This window comes from Equus przewalskii, chromosome 15 (genome assembly GCF_037783145.1).
Source record: "Equus przewalskii isolate Varuska chromosome 15, EquPr2, whole genome shotgun sequence".
Classification (NCBI taxonomy): domain Eukaryota; kingdom Metazoa; phylum Chordata; class Mammalia; order Perissodactyla; family Equidae; genus Equus; species Equus przewalskii.
In genome coordinates, this window is record NC_091845.1 from 32197088 (window position 1) to 32222731 (window position 25644).

At 36.7% G+C, this 25644-nt stretch overlaps 1 protein-coding gene across 5 annotated transcripts in view; it reads left to right on the forward strand.

The window, feature by feature from the left end:
- Nucleotides 1-24712, forward strand: part of DENND6A (DENN domain containing 6A) — a 63652-nt gene extending 38940 nt beyond the window's left edge. For all 5 annotated transcript variants that reach the window (XM_070574863.1, XM_070574864.1, XM_070574867.1 and 2 more), the window contains 11 exons: nt 3329-3451; nt 3939-4034; nt 6230-6324; nt 16903-16968; nt 17057-17121; nt 17951-18040; nt 20130-20183; nt 20290-20399; nt 20602-20704; nt 21919-21993; nt 22466-24712. In XM_070574863.1, coding sequence (XP_070430964.1) covers nt 3329-3451; nt 3939-4034; nt 6230-6324; nt 16903-16968; nt 17057-17121; nt 17951-18040; nt 20130-20183; nt 20290-20399; nt 20602-20704; nt 21919-21993; nt 22466-22597 — 1009 coding nt within the window. In that variant the 3' untranslated portion in view covers nt 22598-24712. The remainder of the gene's footprint in view (nt 1-3328; nt 3452-3938; nt 4035-6229; nt 6325-16902; nt 16969-17056; nt 17122-17950; nt 18041-20129; nt 20184-20289; nt 20400-20601; nt 20705-21918; nt 21994-22465) is intronic.
- The last annotated feature ends 932 nt before the right edge of the window (nt 24713-25644 follow it).

Genomic DNA, 25644 nt, shown 5'->3' on the forward strand with positions numbered 1-25644 from the left:
TATGGGGTTAACGCTTTCTCCGTGACAACACACTTTCACTTTGTGTGTAGAGCTTCCATCTTACATTTATTAGTATGAATGAGAGTTTAAATGTTTATCAGTTATATTGAAGGTGATATTTTTATACCGAGACTGAGCTTGAGAGCAAAGGACAGAGGCCTGGAAAGACGTGTGAGGTTGAATGACTGAGACACAGCTGAGTGTAGGGCCGCATTTCCCTTCTTTCCCCAAGTCAGGGCTTGTTAAGTTACTCCTGCTGCATGGACCATGCCTTCGGTTTCCGCTTGCTCTTGATCACAGGAGTAGTCTTCTCATTCAGTTTTTAAGTTGGGCATGGAATTGAAAGACAGTTTTCTGTCAAAAGAAACTGGCATTCGCTTGCCTAGAGTCAAGGACATTTTACCTCATGATATTTGCTGTTGGTTCTTTGCACAGCAAGAGGCATGAGTTATGTGTCCTTGTGTCCCCCATTCCCCACCTTGAGAATGAAGCAATCTTGGCTTTCTGCCCCACTGGCAGAGTGGACAACAGTTATGGGTGTTTCTGTGTTACAGAGACTGAGAAAACCTATCACCACATAAAATGTGCCTGATGCTCTTTGGTACGTGTTAGTTTCTTTTAGCTTTCAAGATTGTAATAACATGCTATATCTTTCAGAAAAGATTGAAATCATTCTTTCTTTTGAGTGAGTTTCTAATTTTTTTGTGGGGGATGGCTTTTTGAAGGAAGATGGAGCTTAGCATAAAGCATGGCACTACAGAGTTGGGGATCTAAAAATGGTGCTAAAAAAAGACCCTGTGATTTCCCTCCAGACCCCTCGTTTTAGTAATTCTACACTGCAGTTAATTTGATGCATACCACCAATATTTGTTAACGTTAGAGCTGGAGACAGGTTTCCTTTCTTTCTTTCTTTTTTTTTTTTTTTGAGGAACCTTAGCCCTGAGCTAACTGCTGCTAATCCTCCTCTTTTCGCTGAGGAAGACTGACCCTGAGCTAACATCCGTGCCCATCTTCCTCTACTTTATATGTGGGATGCCTACCACAGCATGGTGTGCCAAGTGGTGCCATGTCCGCACCCGGGATCCAGACCGGCGAACCCCGGGCCACTGAAGCGGAACGTGCGCACTTAACCACTGTGCCACTGGGCCGGCCCACCTTTCTTGAATATTTAATACTTACCTCCTCCCCAGTAAAAACTACTTTGTATAACAGATATTACTAGTTTAAATCAGAGGCTGCAGAGAATGCTTCATGTTGTAACTGTACTTTCTATTTGTGCCCTTACTGATAATATATTACTATACTCAAGAGAAAAAGTAGTTTGCAACTTTGATGCCTTAAGAGCATCCTACTATTAAAGTCAGTTGGTCAGATGTTTCCATATAGGTCTTTTTCATTTTACGTTTGCTTATTTTTTAATATTATATATATAAAATATATAAGATAAATGTGAATTATACATATTTTTAAAATTATGTATATACAGTACTGACCACTTTTCTGTAAATTTGTGATTATTTCAAAATTTTATATATATAATTATATATTATGTATGTGTATATATGTATACATGTATGTGTACATATATGGGTGCGTGTACACACACAGCCTTAGAATGACACAGTGTAGACATCAAAATTGGGAAATTAACATTGACAAATTAATACCGTCTAATACTAAGAACACATTCAAATGTTACCAGTTGTCACGATAATATCTAGTTCAGAATCATCTGTTGAATTTAATTGTCATGTCTTTTTAGTCTGGAATAGCTCCTCAATCTTCCTTTCACTTTCACGACCCTGACATTCTTGTGGATTACAGGACAATTATTATGCAGGAAATCCCTCAGGTTAGGTTTGTCCGGGATTTACTCATGATTAGATTCAGGTTGTTTTAGTCACCATGGACAACCTCATCCACCCACTCTGACTCTGACACTCCACACCACGCTGCCCCTCCGTGCCCCTCACACTTCCTGGGCTCTGTCACCCCAAATCAGATCACCTCCACACATGTCCACCTTTCTCACCACATTTGGGTTCCAATAGCCCCACAGCAGGCCACCCACTTCATATGGGTGTCTGCCTTACCTCGCACAAGCCCTGACACCTGCTCTGGGCCAGCATAGCTCTCTTTCCCTCCTGGCAGAGATGCCTGCATGTTACCGTTTTCTGCTTTAGGATTAAATTGTTTAGGAAGGAAAGAGGAAGAAGAGCTGCTTTGCCTTATCTTTGAACTGTTTGTTGTATTTTTTGCACTTCCTTCTCATTTGTCTTCTTGCCTTTGAATAAAGTTAACTTTTCCTAATTTCCATCTCACAAATTTGTTTCATATTTTTGCACTTAAGTGTTGTTTTAATTTTTTTCATTTTCTTTCTGGTGTGTATATGTGTTTTCAGTCAGATAGAGTGGTTGTGATTTTTATGAATAGACAAGTATTTCTTTCTCTAATCTACTAGGAAAAATTGTTAACCTACCAGTAGGAAATGACTAAATAAGTAAAAGTTACCAAATGTCTGAAGTTAAGTAATGTTCCAGAGTTGTGTTCTGAGAGGCTTCCACCGAATTCCAGGGCTACTATAAAAACGTGCAGCATTTCTGAAGGGGGAGGATCTGCCCAGGAAATCATTCTGTTGTTTGGCATTAGAACTCCCCCTTGTGATTTGTTTTCATCATTGTTTAATATTGAAAGAGTTCGCTTTTAAATTAAGTACATCCAGTCAACATCTTTCGGAAAATGATTTTTCTTGTTTCCTTCAAAGTATTTTGAATAGAAATGCAAATGTAACAAAGCAGTATGGATAAAATAGATCTACCATGTGGTACAACAACTTAATAATTATTTTATATGCTTTTACTATTTGTCAGTCATTCTGTGTGTCAATATATTGCATTTGATTTTGTAAAAATTGGAAGAAGTCAAGTTGATATTTTTATGTTGATAAAAGGGACTTAAATCTATATACCTCACCATATTCTAAATGAATTTGTATATCAAATCAAGGTACAAATAGCTGGAAGAATTTATATCAATGTGAAGTTTTTAGAATGATTATATAGTAACTTAAACAACAGGGTTAAGGTGCCAGACCGGTGGCATAGTGGTCAACTTTGTGTCCTCCACTTTGGTGGCCTGGGGTTTGGGGGTTCAGATCCCGAGTGCGGACCTCCACACCACTCATCAAGCCATGCTGTGGCAGCATCCCACATACAAAAAGTAGAGGAAAGTTGGCACAGATATTAGCTCACGGCCAATCTCCCCAAAACCGAAAAAAAACCCAGAGGTGAATAAATAACAATATTTCTGCTGTGTAAATACCTTTCAGGTGTTTCTGCCCAGTCTTCCTTCATAGTCAGATGCTTTGGGAGCTGGTGCTGTTGGGGGAGCCCCTCGTGGTCATGGCACCATCACCATCGGAGTCGTCAGAGACTGTACTGGCACTTGTTAAGTGAGTCTATTTGGTTCCTAATGGTTGCAGCACTTTCCCATCTGTGATATGTTTGTACACTCATTGCATTGATCCACACAACAACCCTGTAAGAAGGTAGTGCTCTTATAGCACCATTTTATGGATGAGAAAATTAATTCAGGCTCCATGAAGGCTGGAACCATCATTCATTCACTTACATGAAGTTGGCACTTGATAAATATTAGTTGTGTGAATGGTCAATGGCTAGCAAAAGTCATGTAACTAGTGAATGATAGAGTGAGAATTTTACCCCATTTTCTGCCCCGAGTTTGGTACTCTTTCAATATGCCATTCCACATTATGTATTTCCATTTGTCTTTTTAGTTTCTTGAAATGAGTTTACCATTTATAGAAATAGCTAAGTTATCCTATAGGGTGTATACTATGTGTACAGATGTTTTACAGTTATTGAGTAAGATTTTTAATTTCTGTGTCTTTTGTTTTATATGTTCTTCTTGCTCCACAGCTGTATTTCTCCGTTAAAGTACTTCAGTGATTTCCGTCCTTATTTCACTATTCATGATAGTGAATTCAAAGAATATACTACCCGTACTCAAGCCCCGTGAGTAAACAAAATAACTTTTATTGACCAAGTATTACTTTTATAACCAAATTGTGTAGAATTATGTTCGGTAATAATTTAGAAGTTTCAATTTTGAACTTACTGGCAGATTGATTTTGTAAAGGAAGGTTTGAGGAGGTGCTGGTAATAATTTCACATTTCAAGGGTCGGTATCTTACTTTCTTTGAATGATTTTCTTTATTAGTGGAAGGTGTACTGTTACTAACAGCTATCATCATGTACTTTCAGTTCTCTTTTCTTTCCTTACTTCAGGACCTCTTACAGCATCAGTTATCTCTTCTTGCTCTATAACTTCTTTTTCCTTCTTCCTCTTCATTGAATCAGCATATAAACATGAAAATTCTTCCCAATTTGTAAAAGGGGAAAAAATTATCTTACCCTTTCGCTTTTGGCTCCTGTTCTGTTGCTCACTTTCTTTTTCATAGCTAAGTTTCTAGAATAGCAACAAAAGTCTTCATTTGCTGTCTCTACTTTTTGCTTTTCTGGTTGCTTCTCAGTCCATTGCGGGTTGATTTCTCCATCCCCACTGAAGTTGCTCTTGCCAAAGTCATCAGACCTTTCTTGCTGCCTGACTCAGTGAGCACTTTATTTCCCTGTTTTTCCTACTTTCTCTTTCTTGTAATATTAAGCTTCAACCTTGAAAATATTTTAATCCTTGATACCACTCTCACCTGGCTGTCTGGTGGTGCATCTCAGTCTCCTGTGCAGACTTCTCTTTCTCTGCCAACCCCTTAAATGTTGGTGCGCTGCAGTATTGTGTTCTGGGTTCTGATTTCAGACTGATAATTCTTTCTGTACAATCTTATCTGTACCGATAGCCTCTGTTAACACCTCTATACTGATGACCGAAATTTATCTTCCTAGCCCAGATCTTTGCAAGGTTCAGACCTATGTATCTAGGTTTTTGTTGTTTTTTTTTTACCGCATTGCCACCCGGACATTTTAATGACACTCAAAACTAAACATGTTCAAACTGAATTCTTTTTGTCTCCTTTACTTCCCTGATCCCATGCCTCTTCCTATTTTCATGGATGGTACTGCTTTTCACTTAATTATCAAAAACCTAAATTGTCATAAATTTCTCCTTCTTAATATGCCCCACATCAAACTTTACAAAATTTTGTCGCTTCAACATCCTAAAATGTCTGTCGTAACATCTGTTTTCTTCTTGGGTCCAGCCCAGTGGCACAGTGGTTAAATTTGCTCGCTGTGCTTTGGCAACCCAGGGTTCGCCAGTTGGGATCCCGGGCGTGGAGCTACACAGCGCTTACCAAGCTATGCTGTGGCAGGCGTCCTACATGTAAAATAGAGAAAGATGGGCACAGATGTTAGCTCAGGGCCAATCTTCCTCAAAAAAAAAAAAGTTGTTAAAAAACAACATTTATCTTCTTTCCAAAGCTCTCTTCCCAGTCTTACTGTCTTCCGTCTTTCTCATATCTGCTGTTGCTTTTTCCTAAAGCCCTTTCCATCCTTCTAGGGCATCTTCCAAATTTCCCCCAGAGTGATCTTTCTAATAAGTACATTTTCATTTATGTGACATTCCTCCACTAGGTACTCTAGTAACTTGCATTTGCCTACAAGGTAACATCTAAACTTCTTAGCATATTAACTCGGTACTTAATGATCTGGCCAGCATCTGCTTATCTCCTTTCATTTCTGACTGTTAATTCTTCCTACTTTGTGCCCTAGGAATGCTAAACTGCTTGGAGTTCTAAAAAAAAGACCATGATCTCACGTCATTGCTTTGCACGTGCTGCTCGTTCTCCTGCATCACCTTTCCTTCCTTTATCCACTTGGCGAGAATCCCTACTCCTCTTTCATATCTTTGTGCACATGTCTCTCCTTGGTGAGGCTGTCCTTTAACCCCTGGTAGACATAGTTTCTCCTTTGTAATTATTGCACATTTTACACCACCTTCACTTTCTTGTAATTTCTGTCATCATAACTGGGTATGTACACCTTTCTTCCTGTGTACTTTTAGAAAGATCATGTCTTTTCATTTTTATATACCTAGTTCTAAACATGGTGCCTGGCATGTCGTTGGTGTGTGTAATATATTGAGTGAAGGAAAAGGTAATCTGTTTATTGTTCACTCAAAAGAAATTGTTAAACTATTCTCCACTGATGGAACGTTCATCTTTTTTTCTCTTTGTTTTTGTTTTATTTTTATGTAGGCCCTCAGTCATATTAGGAGTAACCAACCCTTTTTTTGCAAAAACGCTCCAGCACTGGCCACACATTATTCGAATAGGAGACCTTAAACCTGCAGGTAAAGTATAAAGTTGGTGTTCTGTTTTTAGTATGTAATGTGGCTGAGCAGGTATATTTCTTCCCCTTTGTTTTCATCTGTTGGTTACTTTTTAATTATGTTGATAGAAGCCTTCTTTGAGGCAACCTGAATAAGAGCCTTTGGAGAAGAGCATAGCTTCCCACTAAAATATTCAGGTTCTTATGTGTAACCCATCATCCTCCTACCGTAAAATGCTCTTACAGTTTTATAAACATGGAATGAATTATACAAAATGAAACCTCAAAAATTGGAACTACTCTTTGTATATGTATAAGCCCAATTAAACAGGGATTTCAAACACTACTTGAATAAAACCTTATAGAAGCTCGAATTACTCAACTTAGCACAAAATTCTTGCATAGGTCTCAAAACAAGTATTATACATTTCTGTGCACTGATATTGATTAAGAAAGTCATCAAAAGGTCACGCTTTCCGTGCGAAAATGGTACATAATATCTTGCTCGTGGTAGCTATTTAACAAATGTTTTTTAAATGAGTAAACGAATTCTGAGGTTGGGAGTTTTGTTAACTTAGATGAGAATATAGTGGTACATCTGACATTCCTCGCTGGACATTCCTGAATTTTCCACTGAAATAGTGAGACGTGAGATATCAAAAATATTTTTTAATAACTTTACGATGTGTTACTTCTAAAGACTTTTCTTTTGGAATACACAGCTATGTTTAAAGTATTATTTAATAATAATATTTTATAAGCTATCCCTTCTGGTATATACATGAATCTAGATAGACATCTTAGAGTCAGGGAATAACATTTTTAATCACATTATTTACAAATATTGGTCTCAATCTTACACTGAAATCCTAAGGAGCCTTATGAAATAGAGGAAAGAACAAAGGGCTTTACCCTGGCAGTCAGATGTGTGGATCTGAGGCACAACAGCCCCTCTCAGCCTCAAATTCTTTGTTTGCTGGGAGGATTAAACACAGTGCCTGACTCGTGGCACTTTGTAAATGTCATGGTCCCCTGCCATTTTTCATTAGTGTACTGTCTGATTATTAATAATTCAGAGCTCAGCAGTCACCAGAGTCTTAGCTGTGAGAAGATAGGAAAAGAGGTTTTTTTTGTAAATCTTAATTTAATCTTGACGTTTACTTTCATGGTTTTGTCTTACTAATCTGGACTATTTGGTTAATAGTAATATAATAAACTACTGCTTATTGTTTCTTTCTAATGAAAAAAGGCTCTTTGTTGGGGATGTAAGTAGAGGAACTTTAGTGTAAAATCATTGGTAAAGTGGCATGATTGATAAGTCTAACTTTTTAAGAAACCACCGCACTGTTTTCCAGAGTGGCCCACCATTGTGAATTTTTACCAGCAGTATATGAGGCTTCCTATTTCTTCATATCCCTGTCAACATTTGATATTGTCTGTCTTTTTCATTACAGCCGTTGAGTGAGTTTGAATTGGTGGTTTTAATTTGCTTTTCTAGTGACTAGTATTGTTGAGCATCTTTTCATCTACTTATTAGTTGTTCATTATCCTGTTTGATGAAATGTTGATTTAAATCTTTTGCCTATTTTTAAATCAGGTTATTTGTCTTATTATTTAGTTGTAAGAGATTTTTATGTATTTTGGACACAAGTCTGTTCACAGATACCTGATTTGCAAATATTTTCTCACAGTATGCAGTTTGTGTTTTTGTTTTCTTAATGGTGTCTTTTGAAGCACAAGTGTTTAATATTTTTTCAGTTTTGTGGAGATATAATTGACAAATGGCACTGTATAAGTTTAAGGTGTACAGCATAATGACTTGACTTACATACACTGTGAAATGATTACCACAATAAGTTCACTTAACATCCATCATCTCATATGGATACAAAAGGAAAAAAGAAAAAGAATGTTTTTTCCTTGCAATGAGAACTCTTAGGATTTACACTCCTAACAACTTTCTTTTTTTATTTTGAAGCTTTTATTTTTCCTCCCAAAGCCCCCTGGTACATAGTTGTGTATTTTTAGTTGTGGGTCCTTCTAGTTGTGGCATGTGGGATGCCACCTCAGCATGGCTTGATGAGCAGTGCCATGTCCGCGCCCAGGATCTGAACCGGCGGAAACCCTGGGCCACTGAAGCAGAGCGCTTGAACTTGACCACTTAGCCACGGGGCTGGCCCCTCTTAACAACTTTCAAATATACCATACAGCAGTGTTAACTATAGTCACCATGCTGTACATTACATCTCCAGTACTTATTTATCTTATAACTGGAAGGTTTTTTTTTTTTTTAAAGATTTTATTTTTTTTCCTTTTTCTCCCCAAGGCCCCCAGTACATAGTTGTATATTGTTCGTTGTGGGTCCTTCTAGTTGTGGCATGTGGGATGCTGCCTCAGCGTGGCTTGATGAGCAGTGCCATGTCTGCGCCCAGGATTCGAACCAATGAAACACTGGGCTGCCTGCAGTGGAGCGAGCGAACTTAACCACTCAGCCACAGGGCCAGCCCCTGGAAGGGTTTTTTTTTTTAAGATTTTTTTTTTTTTTTTCCTTTTTCTCCCAAAGCCCCCTGGTACATAGTTGTGTATTTTTAGTTATGAGTCCTTCTAGTTGTGGCATGTGGGGTGCTGCCTCAGCATGGCTTGAGGAGCAGTGCCATGTCAGCGCCCAGGATTCGAACCGTCGAAACCCTGGGCCACCGAAGCAGAGCGCACGAACTTAACCACTCGGCCACGGGGCCAGCCCCATAATGGAAGTTTGTATGTTTTGACCACCTTCATCCAATTCTCTCACCCATGACCCCCTGGTGACCACGCATTTAATTTTGATGAAGTCTGGCTTATAAATTTTTTTCTTTTATGGCTTGATCTTTTGATGTTTCTAAGAACTCATTGCCTAACCCAAGGTGACAAAGATTTTCTCCTACATTTTCTTCTGAACGTTTTATTGTGTTAACACTTACATTTAGGTCTATGATCCACTTTGAGTTGTTTGTTTTGTGTATGATGTGGATTAAGGGTCTAAAATCATCTTCTTTGCGTGTTGGTATCCACTTGTCTTAGTACCATTTGTTGAAAAGACTATCTTTTTAGCATTGAATTGGTTTGATATCTTTGTGGAAAATCAATTGGCCATAAATGTGAGAGTTTATTTCTGGTCTCTTGTTTCTGTTGCATTGATCTATATGTCTTGTCTTTACACCAAAATAATGTCTTGATTACTGGAGTTTTATAGTAAGTTTTGAAATCAGGTAATGTAAGTCTTCCAACTTTGTTCTTATTTTTCAAAATTGTTTTGGCTATTCTTAGTCTTTTGCATTTCCATATAAATTTTAGGATCAGTTTGTCGATTGCTGTGAAAAATCAGCTGGGATTTTGATAGGGATTGTGTTGAACACATAATCGATTTGGGAGATAATCACTATCTGAAAAATACTGAGTCTTCCATTCTGGGAACTTGGAATGTCTCTCCATTGTTTAGATCTTCTTTAATTTTTCTCAGCCATGTTTTGTAGTTTTTAGTATACAAGTCTAATTATGATGTTAGATATAGGATTTTCGTAGATATCCTTTATCAGATTGAGGAAATGCCTTTCTGTCCCTAGTTTGTTGAGAATGATTATCATGACTTGGCATTGAATTTTGTTAGATGTGTTTTCTGTATCTATGGAGATCATCATGTGGTTTTTCTTCTTTATTGATATGATATTAAATGATTTTTGGATGTTAAACCAACCTTACATTCCTCAGATAAATTCCATTTCGTCATGGTGTATAGTCCTTCTTTAACTTGCTGGGTTTGGTTTGCTAATATTTTTGTTGAGGATTTTTACATCTGTATCCATGAGGGATATTGGTGTGCAATTTCTTTTCTTGTGATGTCTTGCCAGTTAATATTCTTGCTCTGAGAAACCTCTTCAGGCAGGTGAAGTTAGCATTTAAAAGTAGGACCTTGGACCAAGGGAAGGGAGGGGACAATTTTTCTTTGTTAATTGGCCCTGATCTAGCATCTGCTGCCAGTCTTCCTCTTTTTTCCCCCTCCTCATAGCCCTAGTACATAGTTGTGTATGCTAGTTGTAGGTCATCCTAGTTCTTCTATGTGGGATGCCACTACAGCATGGCTTGATAAGCGGTATATAGGTCTGTGCCCAGGATCTGAACTGACAAAGCCCGGGCCACTGAAGCTGGGCACGCAAACCTAACCACTCAGCCATGGGGCCGGCCCCCAGGAGGGGACAGTTCTTGAATTTATTTTTCCAGATGGGGATGAGGGCAGATAGGGAATATTAATTACACTTTATTTTAAGCAGCCTACTTTAGAGAAGATATGCTGTGTTCTGATTATTTCTGTCACCAGCTTATTGGGACCATTTTGTCAGGTATCACTTTTCTACAGGAGAGTGATGGTGTTGTATGGAAACATTATGCTTTATAGATCCTTAGTAGTCATTGAGGAGTGGATGCTAGAGATTGTCAGTGTCCTCAGTTTGGTCCTTGTCCAGTTAGTAGAGGCGATACCTTGTGAGCAAAGGCACTAGGGGTGCTTCAGTGATGTTAGGCAAGACCATAGTGTCTGACTGTTTTGGGGACTAGTAGGTCATATGTTAGCACAGGTCTTAACAGAAGTGCAAAATTTCATTAAGTTTAGTGTGTTTGTGATACTTTTCCCCACTTATCTTAAAAATTGTTTTTATTGTAGTAAAATACATGTAATGTAAAATGTATCTTTTTAACTATTTTTAAAGATTGGCACCTGAGCTAACACCTGTTGCCAAATTTTTTTTTTCTGCTTTTTTCTTCCCAAGTCCCCCTAGTACATAGTTGTATATTCTAGTTGTGGGTCCTTCTGTCTGTGCTCTATGGGACACCGCCTCAGCATGGCCTGACAAGCAGTGCCATGTTCGCGCCCAGGATCAGAACCAGCGAAACCCTGGGCTGCCAAAGCGGAGTGCGTGAACTTAACCACTCGGCTGGCCCTTTTTTAACTGTTTTTAAGTGTACAGTTCATGCAGTGGCATTAAGTACATTCACAGTGTTGTGTGAATCACCACTTTCCCTTTCCAGAACTTTGTCATCATCCCAAACAGAAGGGTTTGGATTTAGTTCACCCAAATCCAAAATCCGTTAAACGATAACTCCACATTCCTCCCATCCCCAGCCCCTGGTAACCTCTGTTCTAATTCCTGTGAACTTGACTCGTCTCTGTACTTCATATAAATGGAATTATACAATACTTATCCATTGGTGTCTGGTTTATTTTGCTTTGCGTCATGTTTTCAAAGTTCATCCATGTTGTAGCATGCATCAAAATTTTATTCCTTTTTTTGAATTGTGATAAAACACATATAACATAAAATTTACCACCTTAATCATTTTTAAAGTGTACAGTGGCATTAATTATATTCACATAGTTGTGCTACCATCACCACCATCCACCCACAGAACTCTTTTCATCTTGCAAAACTGAAACTCTACACCCATTAGACAATAACTCCTTGTTCACTCCCTCCCCACCCCCCCCCCCCCCACAGCCCTTGGCAACCACCTGTCTTTCTGTCGTTATGAATTTCACTCCTCTAGATATCTCCTATTAGTAGAATTCTCCTTTACTTGTCATTTTGTGACTGGCTTATTTCCTTAGTATAATGTCCTTAAGGTTTGTCTGTGTTGTAACATATGTCAGAATTTCCTTCCTTTTTAAGGCTGAATAATATTCCATCGTATGTATATGCCACATTTTATTTACCCATTTATCTGTCAGTAGATTCTTGGTTGCTTCCACCTTTTAGCTATTGCGAATAATAGTTGAATGAACATGGGTGTCCAAATATATATCTCTTTGAGTCCTTGCTTTTTATTCTTTTGGCTGTATACCCAAAAATAGAATTGCTGTACCATATAGTCATTCTGTGTTTAATTTTTGAGGAGCTACCGTACTGTTTTCATTTTCTGTTCCCGTTAACAGTGCACAAGGTTATCACTTTCTCCACATTCTCCCTCACATTTATTTTCTGTTTTTTTGATGGTTGCCATTCTGACGGGTGTAAGGTGGTATCTAATTGTGGTTTTGATTTGTATTTCCCTAATGATTAGTAATGTTGAACATCTTTTCACATGCTTATTGGTCATCTGTACATCTTCTTTGAAGAAATATCTTTTCAAGTCCTTTGCCCATTTTTTAATCAAGTTGGTTTCTTTTGTTGTTGTTGAGTTGTAGGAGTTCTTTATATATTCTGGATACTAATTCCTTATCAGATACATATGCTTTATAGATATTTTCTCCCATCCTGTGGGTTATCTTTCACTCTCTTAATACTGTGCTTTGATGCACAAAAGTTCTTAATTTTGATGAAGTCTACTTCATCTATATTTTCTTTTATTGCCTCTGCTTTTGGTATGACATTCATGAAAATCCATTTATCTTTTAATTATGAGTATTGGGTATATATCTTGGGGTGTTTATCTGCTCATTGATCTCTAGATGAGAACGATTGCATATGCTACACAAGTTATAAAACACTAAAGCTTCCCTAAGGATCCTGGCTTTGAAGAGAAGGTCAGTAAAACTGCAGAAAAGGTATGTTCTGCAGGACAAGCAGAGAAGGCACAGCAAAACTGAAATTGATAGCTTTACCAGAAACATATATTTAGTTTGGTTTTTTGGTGAGGAAGATTGTCCCTGAGCTAACAGCTGTGCCAGCTTCCCCTGTTTTGTATGTGGGATGCTGCCACAGCATGGCTTGATGAGCGGTGTGTAGGTCTGCACCAGGGATCCAAACCCATGAACCCTGGGCCGCCGAAGTGGAGTGCACAAACTTAACCACTACACCACTGGGCTGGCCCCAGGAAACATACATTTAGTTTTAACCTTGCAGAGGGATCATTCCTCCTGATATAAAAGGATTACTTCTGGTTGCACCTAATTTAAGTTCACCCAAATCTTACTGAGCGAAGGAATGTAATGTTAAGATGATGGTACTTAAGTATTCTTTAAAGAGAAAGTAATTCTACTAGTATGTATTGGATCAAATTATAAACTGATAATTTCTGACCAGAAATTGGGTTTGGTGATTTCACCAAAGATAAAATATTTGGCCTGAATGTGTAAGATTCTTATTCAAATAGGCAGAGGGGCAGTAATGATGTTTATTAATTTAATAGTGTTAAACCCCTTTCTAATGTGCAGTGTACATAACAAACATTGAATAAGTATTTTTCTTTTTAAAAATTGGCACCTGAGCTAACAGGCCCATCTTTTTTTTTGTTTTTTCCTTCTTTTCCCTGAAGCCCCTCAGTACATAGTTGTATATTGTAGTTGTAGGTCCTTCTGGTTATGCTGTGTGGGACGCCTCCTCAGCAGGGCCTGATGAGCAGTGCCGTGTCTGTGCCCAGGATCCGAACCGGCAAAACCCTGGGCCACGGAAGTGAAGCGTGCAAATTTAACCACTTGGCCACAGGGCCGGCCCCCTGAATAAGTATTTTTAATTAAAATAAATATCTGTAATTATAGGACTTTAGTTCATTTTCTGGCTTTTTTTCCCCCAGAGCCATCTGACCAGTATCTATTTAAATTTTTTTTTTGGTAATAGACAATGTATCTTTATAACTAATTTTCTTCACATCTATTATATACTACAGTATAAGAATTATGGTGGCTAGAGTTAGAGTTCAGTATGCGTCTTATACCTAATGAGGTCCACTGAATGAAAGGAGAATTGTGTGAATGAATGTTGCTGTACAAGTTGTGTTCTTGTCTTTTCCCTTTTTAAAAAAACAAATATAGATCCTACAAGTTTTTATTATTACCCAGAACTTATTGAATGCAAAGAGTATCTGAAACCTACTGCTCAGTTATTCTCCCCTCTGATATTCGTTTCCTTTTGCACAGTGAATTTCAGAAAATAATATGTTAATACACAGCTTTGGTACATGGAGGAGCTGAAAGTCCTTTGTGACTTGGAGCAGAGGGAAACAGAAAATAAGGACAGAAATACTTAGATTGATTGAAACCATTATAGTTTTGACACATGATATTCTTCAGGTTCTTGGAGTCAGAAGCAGATAAATGACTTGAATTTAGTTGTCTGTATAGTTAAATGTGTAAAATTTTAAAAAATTCTGCATTTACTAAGGGGAAAAAATTTTACAAATCTTGTGGTAAAAATCTACTCTGAAATCTGGAAAGCAAAACTACAAGGTAAGGTTCAAGATGAGAGAGACATTCTCATGGAATTAGTGCATGGGAATGGATAGAATACAATGACAAAGTAAAAACTGTGTGCTGATGAATCAAAAACATTTCGGAGTGTTTCTGGACTGTGTCCTGTTCCCTCTCAGTCTGTCCTAAAAGCTTCTTGGTTTTCTCTCCTTCACAGAGCTCCAGTAGCTCCCTCTCTTCTCTGTCCTTGCTGCACATGCCTTACTTCACGTTCTCTTTCTACCCAGGAACAATACTTTACAAAGCATATATTTTATCCTCTAGTATTTTCTCTCTTTCACTTCAGCCTCCTTTGTGCAGCACAGCAGCCCTGCTCAGGAGTCCTGTCCATCTGTGGCTCAGGCCTGTGGTTGTGGCATACACTGTCACCACCTGGTGGCAGTGAGTGTGTTAAATGCAGATTTGATCCTGTTATCTTATCATCCTCATCCACAACCCCCTATGCCCATGCTTTCAGTTTCTGTTACCGTATAGGTCAGACATCTTTATAGTTCCTCTTGGTCTGACCCTTGAATACCTCTCTAGCTTCATCTCCTGCCCCTTTTAGCATGCTCTCCATTCCTGCGTTTGTAGTGTAGTGGTTAAGAGTGATGGCTCTGGAGTTGGACTGCCTTATTTCAGATCCTGGTTCAAGCATGTTATCTATGTGTCCTTGGACAAGTCTTTCCCCTGTGTCTAGTTATGACAGAGCCTAACAACCTGTCTGAATGGGGCATGACCAAACAGAATGGATGATGGCAGTAAACAGCTGGAACTGGTGCATACCAGGTGAATATCAGTTTTGTCCATGCCTTAGTTTCTTCATCTGTGAGATGGTCATGATGAAACATACCTTTATTGTGAAGATTAAATGTGAAAATTTTTGCAGTGTTCTTAGACCACACACTTGCACAGATAAATATTGAATAAATGGTGACTGTTACAGTCCTTACCATTATTTACAACTCTTTAAGCAACATACTCTTGATGCTTCTAGATTTAACTCTTTATCTAAAAGGTCCTTTTCCTGTGGATAACTTTTTATTTCTCCTATAAGACTGCTTAAATATCACTTCCTTTAAGAATCCTCAGTAATGTTTCCACTCCTTTTTGGCCAGGATACCCTTCTCTGTCTCCACAGTATCTTCGTAATTCTATCCCAGCACATAGCCTTCTGTATTGTCATTTGTCTCTATTTGTCTTACTTCACCATTAGATTGTAAGCTTCTTAATACCAGGAATTAGTTGTTTTATTCTTTTGTACTTAGTGTCTTGCATTCACTAATATTTAGTGAATCAATGAAAAAATGTCTGTGTATCCATGATATTGACTTCTTTAACAAATGTCTGTTTAAAATTATTATTGGGACAATTGATAAAATTGGAGTGTTGACTGTATTATTCTGCAACTTTTCTGTAAGATTGAAATTATTTCAAAGTGAAAAGTTTATAAAAATATCTGTTTTAGCATAGTACATGCTCTTAATTTTTTTTTTAACAATATAGGATTGGAAGTGAAAATACTCTGTGTTCCCATAGTTCTACTTCCATAGATAACTGTAGTTAGTACTTGGATCTATGTAATGATTTAAACAAAAATGTTTTGTAAATTCAGAGGCTTGAATTAGATAACTCTAGATTGTTAGGTTCTCTTATGCAGAGAGACGGAGGATAGGGAAAGGAAAAGAGAAAGGAAGTCTATTAAATTTAGTGTGCTTATGACACTTTTAATTGTTTACCTTGAGGCATTTTTCTGACAGTTAGAAGGGTTGTTTAGATTGTAGCTTTTCTTGACCTCAAGACCAGAACAACTGCATATGCTCTACAGGTTGTTGGTCGCAGCCCTGCTCAGGAGTCCTGTCTGTCTGTGGCTCAGACCTGTGGTTAGGGCGTACACTGTCACTACTTGGTGACAGTGTAAGTTCCTACAATGCAAAAGCAGAATTTGGGGAGCTGTCAGAAGAAAACCTTTAAATACTACATCTGCATACTAATTTAGGGGTTACTTTCAATTCCATTTACTCTTAAAGGGTATTTTATTCATATTGGGCGCATAAATTTTCAATTTCGTGTGTTTGGCACAAAGATATTAAATTACAGATTGAGTGATGAAAAGGAAAACTTTTAAGTAATGGTATATATTAATGAGAGGTTAAATACCCATTTTTAATATAATTTATGCAAATTGTTTCTATAATGCTGTAATAATCTAGTGTTCCTTTTATCCAGTTTTAAAGTACCAGGAATAAACTCTTGAATATTAATTGATATTAAGAAGAATACTTCAACTACAACATTCCCTGACTAAGAAATAAAGAGTCAATGGATTATTAATCTTATTAAATTCCAGTTTCGTGATATGTGAAATTCAAATAACTATAAGAATCTTTGTGGTGTTTCCTTCAGGTGAAATTCCTAAGCAGGTTAAAGTGAAAAAATTGAAGAACCTAAAGACTCTGGATTCTAAACCTGGTATTCACTTTTATCAATTTTTAAATATTTACTTAAATGGGTACTTGGGTCTTACTGTTTACCTTATTTTCTTATTTTTTTTCCTTAGGAGTTTATACTTCTTATAAGCCATATCTAAATAGAGATGAAGAGATCATAAAACAATTACAGAAGGTGATTGCTTATATTATTAATTTAAATTTCCTTGTTCAGGTATGCAATATCCAGTTAGGCCATATGTGCTTTCTGTATAATAATATGAAATAAGGTCTCTTTTTTGAACCAAAGCTTCATGAAAATCAAGAGACTAAAGTAGCAGCAGTTATGGACTTGTAATATGGGGCTGCAGCTACAAACTAGTGCCAATCTTCCTAGAAACTTGGGAGATAGAGTAAAAAGTCATGGACTCTATATGAGATAGCATCTAACAGTAGGGGATAGTTAGCATTTTGTTAAAAATATAAATAGTATTAATACACTAAATATGAAATAAAGATAGTCTTCGTTGTGAACTGATACTTTTAAGTATGGGATGAATGTCTTATGTTTTGCTCTGAGGATTCTTTTCACAGGATATTGCACAATAAACTTCAGATTAAATTACTTCAAAATCAAATTCTAGGGGTTTTTTTTCTTTTAAAGATTGGCACCTGAGCTAACAACTGTTGCCAATCTTCCTTTTTTTTTTCCTGCTTTTTTCTCCCCAAATCCCCCCAGTACATAGTTGTATATTCTAGTTGTGGGTCCTTCTGGTTGTGGCATGTGGGACGCCACCTCAACATGGCCTAATGAGTGCTGCCATGTCCGTGCCCGGGATCCGAACCCTGGGCCACCGAAGCGGAGCACACGAACTTAACCACTCGGCCACGGGGCCGCCCCACTAGGTTTTTTTAATATCAAGTAAAAATACATATATTTATGTAACAGCTGAACTTCTCTAATTATCCTTTGTTTTATATTCCCTGACACTAGAACATAGGTTCTCATTGTTTCCTCTTTTAAGGGTGTACAGCAGAAACGTCCTTCTGAAGCTCAAAGTGTTATTCTCCGACGCTATTTTTTGGAACTGACACAAAGCTTCATCATTCCGTTAGTAAGTTAACACATCTATTTGCTTAATTTAATGATTTCTTGAAGGATATATGAATGTTTTTCCCATTGACCGAAACCTTTTCTTCAGTTGTGTTTGGCCTGCTCGTGTGTTCAGAGATTAAAGTTAGAGCCCTTTGCAAGAGACCTAGACTCTTTGTTCTGGTATTAACTGTGTAACTTTGGGAAGTCACTTCCTCTCTCTGACCTTCACTTTCTTTAACTGTAAAATGTGGCTAATTGTGCTTTTCTTAAATACCTTTCGTGGTGGTTGTAAATCTTAATTGAGATAATTGTTGTGAAATATTATGTAATTATTGCATTTTGTACCTTAAAAGAAGTTTACCCTGGGGCTTCTTTCTCTGATGTTATTTTCTTGAGCACAATTTTATATAATATCAGTGAGACTGTAGCTCCATGATGACAGGGACCTTATCTATTCATTATCTTTTCTTCTGTCTGGCGTATGGTAGCACTTAGTAAATATTTATGGAATAAGTGACTAAATGATACGGTTTTCTATGAAATTTAGTGGAATCTCATATTAAAATACTAAAAGATAACTCACAGTATCAGGCAGTACCATGATATAGTCCTAGTCTGGAGACTGTATCAGAGAGATTCCGTGTGGTTATTAATGTAATCTATATAAACTATATGGGGGCAACCTAGAGATGTTTGCCATTATATTTTGGGCAGAAATAGTCTTTCTTGATCTGTGAATGTCAGTTTATTTTGTTCCATTTAAATCTGTTTAAGTAAATGAACTTTACGGTAGCGCTTAAGAGCATGAGCTGAAGTCATTTAAACCTGAATTCAAGTTCTAGCTGTGTGACCTTGGTTAGTTACTTAGCCTTTCGAAGCCTTGGTTTCCCAGTGACACCTGCCACATAGGATGGTTGCAAGGATTAAGAGATGATGCATATAAAATGTTGAGTACATTTTCTGGTACGTAGTTATTCAATAAGGTTAATTCTTATTATTAAAAATATAGTCTCTTGGATCAAAAAATGGGCTGGAGACATGAACAGACGTTTCTCCAAAGAAGATATATGGATGGCCAATAGGCACATGAAAAGATGTTCATCATCGCTGATCATCAGGGAAATGCAAATCAAAACTACACTAAGATATCACCTTACACCCGTTAGAATGACAAAAATATCTAAAACTAATAGTAACAAATGTTGGAGAGGTTGCGGAGAAAAAGGAACCTTCATACACTGCTGGTGGGAATGCAAACTGGTGCAGCCACTATGGAAAACAGTATGGAGATTCCTCAAAAAACTAAAAATAGAACTACCATACGACCCAGCTATCCCTCTACTGGATATCTACCCAAAGAGCTTGAAGTCAGCAATTCCAAAAGTCCTATGCACCCCAATGTTTATTGCAGCATTATTTACAATAGCCAAGACGTGGAAGCAACCTAAGTGCCCATCAACAGATGATTGGATAAAGAAGATGTGGTGTGTATATATATATATATATATATATATATATATATATATATATATATGCGCGCGCGCACACACACACACACACACAATGGAATACTACTCAGCCATAAAAAAGAGCAAAATCGTCCCCTTTGCAACAACATGGATAGACCTTGAGGGAATTATGTTAAGTGAAATAAGCCAGTTAGAGAAGGACAATCTCTGTATGACTCCACTCATATGAGGAATTTAAAAATGTAGACAAAGAGAACAGATTAGTGGCTACCAGGGGAAAGGTGGGGTCGGGGGTGGGCACAAATAGTGAAGTGGTGCACCTACAACACGACTGACAAACATTAATGTACAACTGAAATTTCACAAGATTATAACCTATCATTAACTCAATGAAAAAAATATATAGTGTCTTGGATTATCTAAGATTTAGTTAAATTTTTATTGAAAGTCTGACTTCTCAATTCAATCTAAATTCAGCTATATCTATGTGGGGAGTTTATATCATTGTTGATGTACACTGAAAGAGCATACAATGAAAAACTTGGAAACCCATTTCTTTTAAGTAGGTTTGTTTAAATGTTTTTGAAGACTCTGGGTGAAGACACCTAACCTTGATTGAGTTTTTTTTCTTGATTTTAGGAAAGATATGTGGCAAGCTTGATGCCTTTACAGAAAAGTATTTCTCCATGGAAGGTATAAATATATTCAATTAAATTCCTATTTGAGTTCTCTAACTATAATTGACTTCTGTGAATATATCCATTTCTAATTTTTAAATACAGTATGTCCTGTTTTCTAGAGTCCACCCCAATTAAGACAGTTCCTTCCGGAAGAATTTATGAAAACACTTGAGAAAACAGGACCTCAGCTGACCTCTCGAATAAAAGGTGATTGGATTGGACTTTACAGGTTAGTTGTTTTTTTTTTCCTTTCTCACTCATCTGTAGAGCTTTATTTAAAAACAAAACAAAAGAAAAAACTGGACTTAAACTTACGCTTTTTTTAAAAAGTCCGTTGTTTCACGTGGTTCTCTGAGCTAGAGGTAGGAAAGGTATTGAGGAAAGGAAGTAAGTCATAATCAAACTTTGCTGTTTTTAAATTTATTTTTAAGGCATTTTCTAAAATCTCCAAATTTTGATGGTTGGTTCAAGACCCGGCGGAAGGAAATGACCCAGAAATTGGAGGCACTCCATCTAGAAGCTCTTTGTGAAGAGGTTAGAGAACAGTATGTTTGTGTGATGATTAATAACTTGAAAATAAAGACAAAATTATCCTTAGAGGTTAGAAGATTATACTCATATCCACTACTTATAAATAGTCATAGCTAACTTTCCTGGATCATGTGGTATGTGCCAAGGATGGGATAGGTGCTCTGTATAGATGATGTCTTTTAATCTTCACAGCAATTCATGGTAGTAGGTGTGTTATGATCTGCATTATGGGACATCTGGGATTATAAGTTAAGTGATTTGCTTCAGATCACATCACTGCTAAGTAGAGGAGCCGGCAGTGAGCTAGCCACTTGCACTGGCTCGTGAGAGCTCACTGTGTCCATCTCTTCCCAACTGTGCGTTCAGTGATCTCAGATTGGTAGCTTAAAATCAGCTACAGTGGGAGTATTACACCACAGAAATGCTACAAACCAGAGACTTTCCTGGAGAACCGGTTGTTGAATATTTACCAGCGTACCGCTGGATGGAGTCAGGATTCCAGTCTGAGCAGTCTAACTGCACATCTTTTCCAGTATGCCTTATTCACCTTTTCCAGTTACCATTAACAATTTTTTCCTGTATTTGGACTGACTTTTTATACTTTATAATTTGTTACCAGACTATTTTAAATTAAGCTACTTGTGGAAATATAAAGGATAGTCTCATTTTCATTTCTGTTTAGCTTGAGATGGGCTAACCTCATTGTTAACTTTCTAACCATAAACTGCTAGTGACTGTGATTTTGAGAGAAGGAATACGATGAAAGCAACCACAGATAAGCCCAAGGAAAGCTTATTTGAAGATGCAAAGTTTACATCCAGTAATATGTTCATGTTCCCTGTTATCTTGATTTGTTAGCTAATGTTCCTTATAAATTAAAGAACTCACTACTTGGGGTGGGGGTTAGTATTATACTTTGAATTGCAATTTTGTTTTTCTTGATTGATCTAAAAGGGCCATCTCAGAAAGGAATTTCTTACATTTTATTTTACTTTCAAATATCAGACAATGGTTCTGGCCAATATCGAAAATTATCTAATTAACATTGTTAGAGTAGCATGTATAGAATTATTCTTGTACTGTAATGCTATAACTAGGTTAAATACCCTGTTCTTTTCCTTCCTGTCCTTCCTTCTAAGTAGCCTCGCCTATTGAAATACAGGAGTTTGAAAATTATTTTGAGTATTTACTGATTTGGGATTTGTTTATTCTTCTAGGACTTACTTCTCTGGACCCAGAAACACACAGAAGTAGAAACAGTAGACCTTGTGTTGAAGCTGAAAAATAAGCTGGTATGTAGCCAAAACAGCCAAAGATCTGTGAAGATATTTTCCTCATATTTGAGGTGACAGTCCATGATGTATCACAGAGGTAGCTTTTTAAATGAGAGGACTTGAGATTGGTCAATTGATGGTAGATCTGACTGAAAATACTTGGTCACCCAAGCAGATCATAGATGCCATATTATTTCAGAAGTATTTACATGGAGTCTAATGAGCTCTACAAAAAACATTGTCAGTTATATTTAATACTACATGGTATGTGTAGGTATTATCTGTTAATTTACATAGAAACTTTTTTATTGAACTCCACATTATATGGTTTAAATGGCATGTTCTTTGCTTTTTTACAGTTTCTGTAAATTCTGGTCTGAGTCTGAAGTTTCCAAATCATTGGACCATTGAAACTGTTTATTTAGAGAATAAAATGTATTAATATAGACTCAGAGGATAACTTAAATGCTTGCAAATATTCTTTATGTAGTTGCAGGCGGATCGAGAGCATTTACCCGTGAAACCTGACACTATGGAAAAGTTACGGACACACATAGATGCAATTATCTTAGCGTTGCCAGAGGACCTACAAGGCATACTGCTCAAAACGGGCATGACGTGATATTTGCCAGGATATTCCAGCCAAAAAGGATTGTGCACCGTGATGCATACTGACATCTCAACAAGACGCACAAAGAGATCTCTCAGAGTGGAAAATAGCCGTGAATCCTGGCTACAGGGTGGAAAGACTGTACTGTATAAACAAACCTTTTTAGTGCATTATTTTTAAAAATAGATATCTGTGGTGGTTCCACTTTAATACTGAAACACCGAAAGGCATTTCTATATTTTTAATCATGTTCTAAAGTGCTCTTATGAGAGACCTGTGGGGCCATCAGTGTAAGTGATTCCAAACTGCAGTGCTGGCATTGCAGATATTTTTTTAAATTGGTGCTGCTTTGCCCAATCATGTTAAAAACTCAGGGGGATATAAAAATAACATTCACACTGGCTAATCTTCTTAAGCAGAAGGAGAAGACTGAACTGTCCAATTGTAATTAGAAGTAATTATTGCTTTTGTAGTGCCTTCCATTGTCCTATATGTTTCACAAAGCCCAGCTGCTAGTCTTGAAGCTTTTTCTTAACTTGATTGTCATAGTAATTTTATGAGGCATTCTTTTAAGTAACCATTGCTTAAAAATATGTTTCTTGCCTCCCACTGTGTTTATTAGTAGTAGCATGGTGTTTTGTTTTTTCTTCAATTGTCATGTAGGTTTCATTTCATTATTTCTGTACCATTTTCAAATTTAATCTTATCAGTTTGTCCAAAGGCAAGATGGCATCTAGTATTAATTATGGAAGAATTTATTTCGTGTTACCTTTTACTAATTGGGCCTGTTTAAGTTAATTAGCTTGGATGTCTTTCAAAGACATTCTAATTATAAACCTCATAATCAGCTATTTTTTAAACCGAACTATTCTTATTTCAAAGGCATTCATAAACCTTTTATGTGATAGTCATTTGAGTGATTATAAGATTGATTTCCAGCATTATTTGTTTGGTAGGGTTTTTTCTCCCAAATTAATATTTCTCAGAACACTTTCCCTACTGTTGTTTGACATGGGAACTTTTGCCTGAATCATTGTTATAGCTAGTTTTTTGTTGCTGTTTTTGTTTGTTTCTGTTTTGTTTAATCTATTCTACCTTGCCAAAAATGGAAGATTGTGGTTTGGTAGAGTAAGATTGTTTGATGTGTGTTTGAATAGGAGTATCCCACAGAAGCCACTATTTAAAATAGGCACACATGACACAGCATATATGTAAATAGCTGTGTCTTGCATTACCTTCTAAGTAACCAAATTCAGTTGTATGTGTTTGTGAAAGAAATGGCTTCAGAAGCTATCGTTGGTTTTCTGTTAATATAACTCTTAGGGGCGCCACTGACCCAAGAAAGGCACCTCGTGTCTGTAGCTGTGGTCTTATACCCAAGTGTGCCCTTTTCTCATGGATACAGTCTCTTGAAGCATACCTCACAGTCAGAGAGAGAATATGGCATTTGAAAGAAATTATTTGCCTTGGGTCATATAAGTTATTTTGTGAAACAACAGTTGTCCTTATGGAAAAGGGGCAACTACTTTTATATGCTAAAGTATTTCATATCTTCCTGGGGAACCTTATTTAGGTATAAATGGTCATCTTATTATTTTTCAAAAAGGTGTATTTTAATAATCTTACAGTTTATATGCAATTTGTGACCAGAATTTGAGTTAGTGTCATATCAAGGATCTTTTAAATTATACCACTACAGGATGTATCATTTCAAGTTTATTTTGCACAGCTAAAGAGTAGCAAAGGATGCCACTTACCATAATAATGGTATCTTCATAGTTACTATATTTAACTAAAACTTAACACCGTATCATACTTACTGGTTTATCTATTAATTCCAAATTATGTACCTGTAAAAATAACTGAAAATTTTATTGGGAACCTGAGAAAGACTGACCGGTAACTTAATTTTTGTGTTGTTTTCAGAGTTGTCTTTTTTTTTTTGAGGAGATATTGTTAAGATCTAAAACCTGCCACTTAATGTTTATCTGCACCAGCATCCGAAGAGATCATTGCTTTCAGGGTGTTACGTAATGCCTACTGCCTTCGTTTCAGTGAAAAGAGGTTTTGTGAAGGCATTTATGGTCATTACTGAAAACTGAATTAAAGGCCTTGGATTTTAAAGCACTTGGATGTCTTGTGTGATTTCTGAGTAAGGTTGGAATGCTTGAAAAAATGCATAGCAAATGAAACTTGTGCATTGTGTGATTGCTTTTCCTTCCTAACTTATTTTTTTTTTAGTTCAAATGAAAACCTTCTTCTGTTTACTTCACTATGAATGGATGAATAGTCCAGTTTAATAACAGACAGATCAATTAAATGATTTCATATCCTTCCTAGCAGTGTATTGATTTTATAAAATGTTCTGATGAAAATTTTCTAGCTTAGTAATCTAGGTATTGTTAAGTTCTCCTTCATTTGCTACTTTTTCCTTTTTAACCTTAAATCTCAAATTACTTTTATTTCTTCCTCTTCCTTTTTAAAAGTAGCAAGTGTATGATACTATTCTTTGAATTTTAATTTATTTAATATTAAAATATATTGGATGTTACTCCTCTTTGAAGTTACTGGTTAGTATCCATCAAAGTATACCATGAAATATTTCAGTACAGTTAAAAGAGATGCCATTAAAATGTATCCTTTGTTTCCATTTCCTCTTAATTTATTTTTGTTTTTTATACGCCCAAATTTTACTTTCTCCTTTTAGCATAACTTGGGGGGAAAAAGTTAATTGTTAGCTTTCTAATGTTAGTGTTCTAAAAACAGATAATTGAAGAAGACAAAAAGCATCTCTAATTATGGATAAATATCATTTAAATAAAATATATTAACTCACGGTAATGACTAAATTATTAATAATTTGATATCCCTTCATATATCTAAGATATAATACTTATTTGCCATCTACAACTTGGTTGAATTATGGTATTTATTATTATATCAATAGAAATTAGCGGGGCCAGCCCTGTGGCCCAGTGGTTAAGTTTGGACGCTCTGCTTTGATGGCCCATGGTTTCACAGGTGGGAATCCTGGGCGCAGACCAGATGTAAGATACAGA